We start from the raw sequence: 13127 nt of genomic DNA on the forward strand, positions 1-13127 counted from the left end.
CCATCACTGGCATGTCTGATGTTGCTTGCAGACTCTTTCACCCTCCCAGGCAACCAACATTTGGTTAATTGTCCCCTCATCCTTTGCAGATACCCATGCCCAGGTCATCCTGCTTCAGAACCTGAAAAAGGCCAATTACAACATCCCCATCTCAGTGACAGATTCTGGAAAACCGCCTCTGACCAACACCACAGAACTGAGATTACAAGTGTGTACCTGCAAGAAATCCAAAATGGACTGCAGTGCAGCTGATGCTCTCCACATCAGCCTGACCCTAATCCTCCTCCCACTCCTCAGTTTATTTTGTAAGTCTTTTGCTGAGCTGTAAGTAATGAAGTGTTGTTTTGGTACTCTGCATCAGAAAACCCTCCAAGGGAGGAATTCACTTCACACATTGATATCATCATGCTGTAATTTTGGGTTCTTTTTTCACGAGGGAATAGCTGTGAGAAAGGTGGGGGGAGAAGGGCTTTTTAATAGTAAAAAAAAGAAAAAAAAATAGCAATGGATGCCTGATTGTCAAATTAAGAAATAGAAGGAATAATTTTAAGAGGAATCAAAGGGAATCAGAGCTAACATATGATAAACTGAGAAGTACCAGCTGTAGTAGCAGATTTGTGCAATGCTTGCTTTCATCTCTCCCCACTTGAATTGAATTCAAACCCAGAAAGAGGAGATTAAAGGTGTTCCTGTAACAATGGCTGTTCTGGGTCACCAGGAAAACGAGGCCTGTCTGCTTCAATTTATTCCTCCACATAAAATGTGCAAGTGACTGGAACATGAGGAACTTATTTGAGATTCTGGGCTTAGAACCACCCAGAGCTGATAATCAAATGGCCAGGCTGGGTTGGAGGGCAGAGAAAACTGACAGGTAAAAGAAATTTCTGCTGTTTTTGAGAAAGGAATTTTGTAAATCTCATTTGGAAAGCTAACTTGAATTGGAAGTGGAAAAAAAATCCCAGAATGACTGAAAAGTAGGAATTCAAAGCCACAGAATCCACAATTTAAACAGGGTGTGTCCCTGGGTAGTCCTGTGACAGCTGCCAGCAAAATTTTTGATGCAGTGTTAGTTTTGAATTCCTTTCTGTTCCAAAGGAATAGCTGTATCCTACAACTATTACAGTAAATCTGTTATTTAAGGACTGTTAACTTCATTTTATATTAACAGAATACCTCGTATGGTGACTTAAAACCTGAGCCATGGTGAAAGGCTTTGGATTTTCCATGAGAGAAAATATGCCACGAGGCAGGGGAGAGATCAAGGCAGAGATCCTTTCCACATCTGAGGCGTGGTGTGTGCTTGAGCACAAATCCTGCCCCTGTTTTCTTCTCCTTTTATCCCAAAAGCTTGGCATGAAGGTCGTTGTGAGCGAGCTGGTACCAGCTAATGTTTGTGATGCTCTTTGAAGATGAAAAGGACTATATAAATGCTAAGTGCAAATTCCTGTTCTCAGTCTCAATCAGTGACATCTAAAGTATCTGCTCTGGCTTTGGTTCAGCTGGGCTGGGTTTAGTCTTCTGGAACCAAATGCAAACTTCAGCTGTTAGGAGTAATATGTTAAAAATATTTGACAGGGTGTGACACTATTGCAGCAGTGATATAAATATGCAGCCCATTGATTCAAATAGATTCTTGTTGCCACTTCATAAATGCTGCTGCTACACTAGGCATGACTTTCACCACTGGAATTACTTTCTTATCTGATGTGATTTGCACTTGAACTTTATTTACATTAATTCATCTGCTCAGAATACAATGAGGTAGAGGAAAGCTTTTTACTTTGGAAAGTTGCCATTTTCATGTTGATTCTTTACAGCTCCCACCAAGAAGTCTGATCAGTTTCCTTAGGTTGAATTATAAAGCCAGTTTTAAGTATTGGAAAGCACTTTTTTGAGTTGCTCTTCTTGGCTACAGGTCTTGTGCAGCTCAGCTGGAGATGGAATATACCCCAAGGGCATCCCAAGGGTGTTCCATGGCTGTCATTCCATCTCTGGAACTGTTCCCCAGCCATGTCTATGCAGAGCCAGCAAGCACCAGAACTCCCCTGAGCATTTTCCTCAGGTGTGAACGACTGCATGGAGACAGAAAGGAATGAGCTTGGGAGCCAGTTAAAATAATGTGCTTCTGTGTTTGAACTTCTCTGAAATGTGCTGCTATCACCCCGTTTCCAATTCATTTCCACACACAGATTTTTTTATAACTGTGATTAGCTCCATTGCAATGTTTTGTATAGTCCAAATATTTATCAGAGTAATCAAAGATTATGATGCCATAAAAACAAAGAGAACTTTAGTGCTTATTGAACAGATGAAACGTCCCATTTCTAGTGGCAAGTTATGGGTTTAATTTTAGCAAAAGCCCTTACGTGGCTCGCTTTGCTCCCAGTGTTTGTGTTTTATGAGGCTCTTGCTCCTGGGAGGTAAATCCTTCAGTCAAATGAACTTTGTAACTCATGCCAAAGTATTTCTTTTTGTATTTGACATCTGGTGTGAGGATAGATAGCCCTCTGAAAGAGCTGCTCGTGGTAAAAGAGCCCTGCATGAATATCTTTCCTGTAGAAAACATCTTGGTATTATCATTTAAATGGTGCAATTATTATCTATACTTAGAATATGTGCCTCCTTCGTAAATCAGGAAAGAAGTCAGATGTGGCAGATTTCTGAAGTGTCTGAGCACACAAGTGAAGAGCCTGATTAAAACTGAAATGGATGCAAAACCCAGCAGTTCCTCCCGTTCTGGAGTATCCTACTGTGCTCACTATATTGAGGGATAATGGGATACAGACTGCACAGTTGCCCAGAAGCCCCTGGGAAGGCAGATATAGCAGGAACAAGAAAAATTTAGGAGTTCCTGGCAGCCAGAAGTAGAAAATATGAGATGCCAAAATATATGGGCAGATTTGCACAACAAAACAATTAGGTGGAATGAAAAGATGATGAACACAAAGTTGATTGGTAAAAGGAGCATCTTTGTGTATTTTGTATTTAACCTAATTACCACTGGGATTTACTGAGGTCAAGCTGGAATGGTGGAGAGTGGACAGGCAGAGGAGTTTCCAAAGTTACAATAGGTAATGATGACAAATATTGGACAAAATATTGTCACTTGTCATTAAAGCAGACTGTGTTTGAGATGAGACTTCATGTGGTGGCGTTTTGTCCTCTGTCAGCTTTTCCTTGCTATTACTGGAGACAAGACAGGACCAAATATTCAGACAGAATTCAGATTTTTGTAGTCCAGATTGAGGAAAAAAACATGAAAAAAAAAAAAGAAATCCTGGGTTCCTGGTCAGGGAGGGGAGCTAAAGCAATCAGTTCCTGGAGGAAGAGAAAATCTGTCAGGAGCATGTCTGGTGCTGCTCTGAGATTGTCCCTGAGTGCTGCAGTGCCTCAGTCATCTCGTGTTTCCAAGTGACACAGCTAAAGCAGCTCTGCTCAGAATTCATGTAGAAAAGGGATCCTCACCACCACCAGAATTACAAACAGGTTTCCTCTGGAAGGCTCCTCAGTGTTTTCAGTGAGAGAGCAGCTACAGCATCCCACAAGGATGAGGGATGGCAAGGCAAAACAAGCAAAAAATACATTTGTGAATGTTGCCATAACAAAATCAGCAACAAAATCTCCCCCAGACCCTGTGGGATACTGAAAAAAACCCACTCTGGCTGGCAGAACTAAGCTTTAGATCTATTATTACAAATTATTTATATTATTATTAGTATTTAAAGGAGCATTTGAATTCTAGGCTTTTGATTTTATAATAACTATTTCACTTAATTGCATAATCATAGAATGGTAATTGGATTTCATATCTTCTTTTATATTCTGCCAACATAAAAGACCACGTTAGATTCAAATGTGTGGAATGAAGGGAATAAAAGAACAACCAAAGGCACAATAGTCCTGTCACTAATATTTTACTTAAATTTCCTTGTTATAAAAAGACTGGGACTCGAACACTTCATGTTGAAAAAACCCAATTTTTTGTCTTTTTTGACTATCAGCCATGGATGAGAAGCTGTTTTAGTTCACCTGGCCAGTGGACTACAAGGCTGCAAGTTGACTTGAGCTGAAATAAGGGAAGTGTTCCATCATTCTGAACAGAAAGTGAGGTGCCAGACGAGGGGGAAAATGCCTCCTTAAAGAAATTAAATAAGCTGGAGGTCTCTACATTGCAATTAATTTGTTAAAGTCAGGGTGAAAGGCCTCAGGTGTGTTTGAAAAACAGAGACTCACACAGATGTCTGTGCTGCAATTGCAAAGAAGCCTTAGAGATACCCCTGAATTTAATTTCCTAGTAATTTCCACTAACTTCTCCTATTTAGTGCTGGCTGTCCCTCACTATATTGTTTTTTCTGATTTGAGGAATGCAATCACAAGGCCAATAGAGAAAATACAGGTGGCTTTTTTTTATCCCTTGAAAATGATGTGTTTATTATTAAACCACTATCAAAAACAAACAAACAAACAAAAGAACAAAAAAAAAACCAAAAAACAAACAAACAAAAAAAAAAAAACCACACCAACGAAAAACCAACCAAACAACAACAAAAGGTCAAAGAAACCAAATTATATGAAAGTGGTAGGTTTGAATTTCCGTGGAGCTGGACAGGCAGAGTTAATCCTGCAGTGTTATCTCTCACCCAGCTCATTTTTCAAAGCAACAGCAGCCCCTGTATCTCTTGTTTACCCCATGTTATTTGTGCAGGAACATCAAATGGCTGAAAAGTGAAACAAAGCGCTCCTGAAAGGCACCAGAACAAGACAAATCAGAGCAGGTTTCAAATGGAACAGACCTTTAAGGTCACTGCTCTTTCCATTCCCTGTGCAGATTTGTTACCTGCACATTCCCACTTTTCAGCCTTTATTTTGAATTTCTTGGCTTAGTTTTAAACAATCAGGTTGCTTTTTTGCTTCAGGGCTCAACAGTTCGGTTTTTCCAGTAGAATTTTTGGGTTTTCTCAAGAAAAAAAGGAAAAGGTTCATCCCTGTTCCATCGAATTCCAGAGGAAGGGTTCCCAATAGGTGAATTTGCTAAAACCAATACTTCTTGTTTGTTTCTTTGTTTTGTTGGTTGGGTTTGGTTGTTTTCTTTTTACATTTTAGGTTGTCTTAGCACCTTTTAATCTTCTATGGCAATTTTCTACTTTTCAGAGCAGTTTGTTTCTAAATAAGTTAAGAAAAAGATCATTTTAATTAAAAAGACTAAGGAAGTCTGCAAGATTCCCATTTCTGAGAAGTTAAATATCCCTATTTTGGCTAGAACTGCAAAAACGATTAAAATTTTGCTGTGAAAGGTGCTTTACTGAGGTGGATGGCTTTTTTTTTTTTTTTTTGCTCTAATTTGAGTTGCATTCTCATGCTAGAGCACAACCATGTAGGTACCTAAAATATCACCTAAATTTTGCTCTCCAAGTAGTTGGAGATTGCTGATATTTAGTGAGTTCCAGTGATGTAAATCTCGCCTCCTAAACCAAATAGCAGCACCAATATCCACTACCACTCACTGACTTTTTTACAGAGGCTTTGGTCCACATTAATATTATAATTTTTGCAGCTAAATATCACTGAAATAGATGCTTTCTCAAGTGACGTATGAGAAAAACACCATTTTTATTTGTCATTAAAGATTTTGGTTGATTTCTATAGAAAGGATGGTTTGGGGGTTAAGGGGCTGCTTCAATTTGAGCCAGCTTTGACTTGAATCTCACTTTTAACACAGAGCTGTGTCCATTCTTCTGATTTCTGTGCAGGTTTTTCCAGTCCTGCAACATATTGTGCAGTTTGGGAGCCCACCTAAAGTTAATGGGGCTTGAAATGGCCCAGAAATCCATATGGATGTCCATAATTGGGGACAGGATGTTTGTACATCAGACAAGACAAATAGAAATGCCCCCAAATTACACATCAGCATATTGAAATGTGCTTAATAACATTCCATTTTATTGAGTCAATTAGGTGGGAAATGGCATTTTACACACATTTGAAACCGTCCAAACACGTTCCAGAAGTGAACAAACAGGGCAGTTTAGAAGATGTGTGGCTGGAATGCAGAAGGGAGCGACGTTAGCAGCAAATGCAGCTCCTTCCCCAAGAGCTGCAATATTATTGCTGATGGTCATTCTGGAGGCATGAAATGGACATTCAAAAATATTGGTTGGAGAGCCCATTTAGTGTTGGGAACTCAAGTGAACGCTTTTATGTTTTCATTTTCTCAACAGTACTTCACAGTAATTGTTGATACATAATATTTTGTATTTCTTTTCTGAACAACTTCTTAATGCCACATAAATATTGAATTTCAGATAGTTATCATCAGCATTGCTCTGGAGTGGCCTATGATTAAAAACTGGCACTGAATATATGACCAGTTGAAGTATTTTTTTCTGCCATTAATGGTCACTACACACTATGAGATGTTTATTTCTTTTCACTGTGTCTGTCCTTGGATATTTTCCCTATGACTGTTTTTCTTCTTCCTTTCCTATTTTCCCCTCTACAACATCCAAATAACTCAATGTGAACAGCTTTCTATTCAGATTTGGGCAGGATATTAAAGATTAGGAGGAGATTTGTGGTGCCTGAAGGTTTGATGATGTTGCCTTTGCTTCTGTAATACCCAGTGGATACTTACAAAGCCCTTTAAAGGGAAATTAATGTTTGGAGTATTTTAGATGAAGTCTTAAAGCCTCATTTTATTAATATCATTAATTGGGATAGGTCATTGGTTGGTGCTTTAGTAAGTGCCATGTTTAGGAGCAGTTCTTCAAAAAATTTGAAATGAACAGGTTGATACCAACACAGCCAAACCCGGCCAATTTTCCTAGTTTGGTTTTTCATTTTCTGTGGCTTCTAAACATAATTCTTCACTCTAGTTTTTACTCTTACTCAACAAGAATTTCTTCAGATTATTAATTTAGGATTTCAAGCTGGGTTTAGTCTGTACCTACAGATCTGAATGTGTCTGGATTGTTCATGTTCTGCTTATTTAAAACTGATGGTAACCTGTGCTGTGCTGCTGTGGGAGATGAGCTCTGGCTGCCTGAGCAGCTTCCAGTCCTTTAAAAGGTTGGCTCCCTGCTACAGTTGATGCATTTCATTTTCAGCACCCGTATGAAAAAATCAGCAGACTTGCTCAGTGCTGCTATTTCAAAACTGTACTTACTCATTTCACTTGTTGAATATTTTCAACCATTCCATTCAATTTATCAGATTAGAGCATGGGAAAATATCCATGCAGGCTGCAGGCAGCCACCAGTGCAATTGTTTCGTTTTGACAGAACTGAGAAATGAAGGCAGCATTTATTCCCTATTGCTTCAATGAAGGCAACACTGCTTTGACAAAGTAGCCAACTGAAATTCACATCAATTTTAAAAAAAATAATAATGGAGTACATCTTGGCTTTTCTACCCTAAAACTCCCCCTCTCCCAGTGAGATTCTTCATATCCCTGGAGAACAGGAATTGTATTAGAAGATGTTCTCTTATTTGATAAAACTAGGGAAGCACATGGCTCTGAATTTCTAAGCATAGAGAGTCGGAATTTTGCTTCATCTGAGCAACTTTTCTTTCAGAAAATATTTATTTTATGCACTTCTTAGGAACAACTCATTACACAGGGAGTGTGTGTGAGTACCTGACAGGGAAGAGGGGATGCACAGACAAGGATTCAGCAGTGCCCTTGCCAGGGTCAGAAAAGCACTTTGGCTTCCACCAGCCCTGCTTTGGATCTGCCACTGCAGTCTCCTAATAATAAATTGTCATAATAAATTATTATAATAATTTATAATTAGCAGTGTGAGAGCCACTCTGAGAAATACCCTCTGCTGGTGTCACACAGGTGACATGACCTCAGCAGGGGGACTGTGTCCCCCTGTGCAAGCTGGGCAGTTGGGGTTGGCACATTTCCCCTCTGCCCCTCCAGTCTGGGCTGACTGCAGAGCACGTGGCAGAGTTTCAGCTCTCTCAGAGGTCTGGAGGTTGAGGTGACCCCGAGAATGTAAAATCCTTGCTTCCCAGCCCGCGTGGCTAAAAAGAAGTCAGAATGTGTAGGGTTGCCTCCTCAAGGTTGTTTATTTTCTCTCATCTCTAACATGCTTTCTCAAGGAGCTGAGCTCTGTCTAGCGGGTCAGTCTGTGGCAGACTCCCACCCCCTTGGGCTGGTGGTACCATTTTATACTAAAAACTACCTGTGCTATGTTTACAATAATGCACCAATATCTGTCATTGATGTTGGACACTGTGTCTGTACCTTAAACCAACAGAAAAGTGTCACCAGCACAGCAAGACATGGAGGACAAGATGAAGGAGAAGAAGGTCAGAACACACCCAAATCCCTCCATCTTGTCCCCTTGTACCCCTTCTTTTATAACCCTAAAATTCTACTTTTTCACCCTGTGTTAGTTCACCTACCACACTACTCAAACCCTTGTGGCTTGTAATTCCTCATACAGAGTTGGCAGTCTTTTTCCACGGGCTAAAATCGAAGCCACAGGTGTTTTTGACTTTGTGCCAAGGTCTCTGAGCCCCCTGCCAGGGCCTTGAGACAGCCAGGGCAGCCAGAGGGATGTGCTGGATTCCCACACAGCTCCTGCAGTTAAACACTGGCACTGATTTACGAGAGCCCACCAAAGCTCTGAGAGCAATTATGAGACTCTCGTTTCACACGATGCTTCTCCCATCCTCCAAAACTTACAAATAATTTCTCACATAAATGAGAAACAAATTGTGTGTGATGTTATAAGCTGCAAATTTTCAGGATAACCTAATTTACTTTTGGAGCCTTCATAAACTTTTCCCCAAGGTGTTGTGGCCAGTGAGATCACCACTTTGCTCTGGCTGATATTAACCCCAAATTTCTTAATTGCAGGAATGAAAACACAGGGTATCTGTCTGGGAATAGTCCTTCAAATTCAATGAGATTTTGGGGAAAATTTAGAATAATTTATAGACACATGGTGCAAACATTGTGAAATTTCTGCAGTTGAAACCTACCCATGACACATCAACCAGTCATGCACATGAAAATAATTTATATTTTTCAGAGTTCTACATCGAGGCTAAACTAATAACTATGCCTCTAATTAATGACCTTTCCTAGATGGTAAATCCAGGAAAGAAGTACCTGGATGTTGATTAGCTGCCTAATCAGAAACACAGTGCTGATCTCTTCTATCATTTTTGTTACCTCTTTAGCATTACTGAGGTTTCAATAAAGTCCATGATGTAATGTAGACTTTTAATTGTGCCAGATTAATGTAATATTTCTGATGAAAGGGTAATTGAAAGAAATGGAGCATGCATGAGCTGAACTCCAAACTCCAGCTGTGTTAACTCTCTTATTTTAATGGGAATTAAAGGATGAATGCATTTTGGGTAAAGCTCATTCCTGTACAGAGGGTCAGCAAGAAACTTAAATGCTTTTAATTTTTATGAGGTTTTAACTGCAGTGTAGAAGCAGAGTCTGTGAAATAGAGGGTGAGCTTGGTCTCATAAAGAGCACATCTTTCAAAGGCTTTTAATTACTCAGTTTAGACCTGTGTCTTTAAAATAAGCAGGGAATTGAGTCACTAATATGTAAATATGTTCAGAGAAAGCTCTGGCTGCAACAGGGAAGGCTGGGGAGCACCAAAGCATTTTCTGAGATCAGAAGTTCTGCAAACACCACTGCTAGCTGGCTGAAGGGAAGGGTTCTGCTGGAATATGAGCTCTTGGCAGCCTGGACCACAGGGAATGAATTTACATCCTACCAGTTGCTTCTTCCCTGGAATGCAGATCATTAAATCTTTGTCTTAAATTTTGTGCTTTTTTTTTTCCCCTCCATTTTCTTCTGTTGTGTGGATGAACATGAAGAGTAAACCTTGAGTTAGCCCAGTGTGACAGAGGCAGGGAGATGCCTCTGTAGTCATTGAAGAAGCCAACATTAGGAACTTGGGCTGAATTAGGTGAATTGCACCTTCTCAAACCAAATCAGCTTTTGAAACTCTAATTCAGGGCTTTCCTGTGGAGTTGGCCACCATCATCAACTCCAAGTACAGTCAGTAGACCTTGGTTGAGTAGGAAGAGGGGTTTATTCCATCTAATTTTCTATGTCATGAGTCTCCCTACCCTGAACTGTGCACTTAGACCTATATCCCCACAGTATAACTATTTGTATTAATGCTATTAGTACATTAGATCCAGACAAACTCTCACAATGTTGGTCAGTTTTCTTGACCAGCAGAAGCAAATCTTCACTTCCAAGGCCAAAGCCCTGATGCCAACAGCCACCAGCTGCTTGTGAGAACGTGCTGTGCTTTTTTATCTGAGCCCATTGAACAGAAAATGTAAAAATTCAGAAACACACGGCAGTAACCCTGCCTTTTTCACTGCTATGGATCTTTAAAGCCTCTTCCAACCTTGTCATTCTATGAATTCTGTGCGAGCTCACTGTTATCTCAGAAGGAATGAGGCTGAGTGTGTCTGCCAAGGATCAAAGAGGTAGAAGAGCAGAGGAGAACTGTGAGATAAAATTGGTGAAGATCACATTAGAGACTGAAACGAGAGAGATTTCTGGAGAAATAAGTTCCCCACAGCTGTGCTCACTTAGTGCTCCTGTGCATCCCTGGATACCCAAAGGGAAAGGTGTAAGGGACAAAATAAGAGCAAAATTTCCCACCCCACGTTTGTGGCTTGAGTGCCTTGGGCAGCAAATCACTCCTTGTAAGTAATTTCTGTCAAATCACATCTAAAACAACACAGAGTGTGTAATAATTCCTGAGTGCTGAGGCCAGATATGGAGACAGAGCTGATAAAAAGAAAATAAAATAATTACTAGGCCTAATTATCATTAATGTGCAGATCTAAACCTGCCAGGCACAGGCTTACCAGAGAATTAAGTTCTTAAAAGAAATAGTTCTCATTGATCAGCAAATGTGCTCCCCACACATTATTTGCACGTTTTATGCTCACAGTATTCCTTAAATACTAATATATTTTATGAGCTATTGCCAGCTGCAAACTATAAATTGTCTGTGCTATAAAATACATAAGAATGGGTAAAAACAAAATTAAAAACCAATGCAACCCCATCAAAGTGAGTGGAAAAGTCACCAGGTGAGCTGGGGCTCAGATAAGAAGTAGACTCTAAAAATTTGGCTCTGTGTGAGCATTTCTGGAAATTTCATTTGTTTCTTCTTTATGGGGACAATAAATAAAAAGAAAAGCCAACAAGAAAACTACAATTCTTATACAGGAAACAACAATGAACACTAGAAATCCAGCTGGGAGAACAGAGAGATTTTAAATACAGACCAGAGGCTCAGAGCTCCCCAGTGAGTTTGTAACAGAGCAGTTGTGTTGGTTTCGATGGATTTCCTCACATTCAGGGTTGAGTTTTCCAGGCAATACTTTGGTTATCCTTGATTCCTGTAGATATTGTGTTAAGGGAGTTACTGGCCAGAATGTTTGTCCAATTAACACCTTACATGACCTTATCAGACTCTTTGTAGAAAGTAAATTTGTAATTTGCACCTCAGTTATTAACCACAGAAACTAAAAGACTGATGCTCTCTAGGACAGAAGCAATTTTCAATCAATTTTGTGCGCAATAGAAAGAACCAAGACTGATTTGGTCTTGCATGTTCTTACTTACCAAAGGTGGTGGTCTACTGAAACTTCACAGACCATAATTTTGAGTGTTGAATCTGATTTCCAAAGTCAAAAACTACTCCTTTAATAATCCACCTGTGCAAAAGGGTCAATCACCAGTAATGGCTTCCAGGCAGTGTTTGGAATAATTCTTTTAACACAGCCTTGGCCAAGGCTTAGCTGAATTCAGAGTAGTCTTGGCACCCTCTGCCAATGCCAAGAGTTTGGTGGAAGTGCCAGCAGATGTTGGGACACAGCTTTCTGTGGAAGGGGTCCAGGTTTGTTTGAGCACTCCTCAGGGGAAGTTGTCACCACAGGCTGTGAATGAGAGGAAAAAGAAGGAATTTCCTGCAGGGAAAATCCAGGAATGTGCAGGGGGAAAGAGGCAGTGAAGGAGCTACAGCTACAGAGGTTTTGTCAAAGTGGCAGAGCAGGAAAATGCTCTGTAGAGCACAAGGCTGGCAGGAGATGAGCACACAGCTCAATTTGTCAAGGGCTCAGAAAAGATGCTGCAAACCTGCTAAGTGAGAGCCTGGGTAGGGGATTTAGCTGTTTGAATGGCTACAAAAAGCCCTTTGGGACAACCTGTGAGAGAGAATCCTCTAGATTGACATAACCTAAATATACAGACCTAGAAAGGAGATTCCATGACAAAAACCTCCTCTGGTTTGTTTGTGCTTTCAGGCTTGAACAAGAGGCAAGATGATGGTGTTGTCCTGAGCAATCAAAGAAGGGAGTGCTTTAGGGGGAAGATTTAAGAGCTGGGTTGTAGCTGTGCAGAGCTGTCAGGAAAACATCCAAAAGTTATCAGAGCTAGAGGCTGACATTTTAGACTAAATGGAAAAGTGGGAAAAGAGAGTAAGAGCTCTGAACTGTCAGCACAGATGTGATTGCTGAGCAGGAAAGGATGGTGGCACTGAGAAGGGGAAGAAACCAAAGTGGGGGGAAAAAAGGTTTCCTTAAAAAGATGAACTGGAGGAACAAGACCAAAGGACAGGCTGGAAAAGTGATTAGAGAAATCATGGTAAAATTATAGGAGGAGAAAGTCCCAGGAGCCAAGGGAACATCAGATTTTCAAACATGTGATTAAATGGATCAAAGGCAATAAGGGCTGAAATTGAGAAGCAATTTCAGTGAAAGAAAATCTAGGCAGGGATTGTAGAGCTTTGAGGTGAAGGCAGTCAGGAATGGGGTGGTGCTTGCAGAGGCAGGTGGGGCAACAGGGAGGGTCAAGAATTCCTTGTGAGAGACAAACTGGCCTTCAATAGATACAAAAATAGCAAGGGAGAAAGAGTCATAATTAAAGATTAACTCAACTAGTTTTTGTACATCAGACAATGTGCATGAAAGGTAGTAACATTCATTATGTCTGTCAATAGAATGTAAAATATACAAGCTTTTCTTCAGGTGTGCACATAAATCACCAAATCCTGCCCTTTATTTACAGGCTGTTGGTGAAGCAGCTCAGTGGCTGCTCAAGTTGGTGGGGTATTCATAAATTT

At 40.3% G+C, this 13127-nt stretch overlaps 1 protein-coding gene across 3 annotated transcripts in view; it reads left to right on the forward strand.

Moving 5' to 3' along the window:
- Window positions 1-13127, forward strand: part of CDH13 (cadherin 13) — a 449953-nt gene that overhangs the window by 429848 nt on the left and 6978 nt on the right. Inside the window, exons 13-14 of one of the 3 annotated variants that reach the window (XR_008432843.1) lie at window positions 90-305; window positions 8262-8313. Coding sequence is in view for 2 of the 3 variants with exons in the window: in XM_053952983.1 (XP_053808958.1) it covers window positions 90-328 (239 nt within the window). In the remaining variant the exon portion in view is untranslated. Of the gene's footprint in view, window positions 1-89; window positions 329-8261; window positions 8314-13127 lie in introns of those variants that run through there. The other 2 variants (XM_053952983.1, XM_053952984.1) reach the window with 2 other exon arrangements.

This window comes from Vidua chalybeata, chromosome 11 (assembly GCF_026979565.1).
Source record: "Vidua chalybeata isolate OUT-0048 chromosome 11, bVidCha1 merged haplotype, whole genome shotgun sequence".
NCBI classification, from domain to species: domain Eukaryota; kingdom Metazoa; phylum Chordata; class Aves; order Passeriformes; family Viduidae; genus Vidua; species Vidua chalybeata.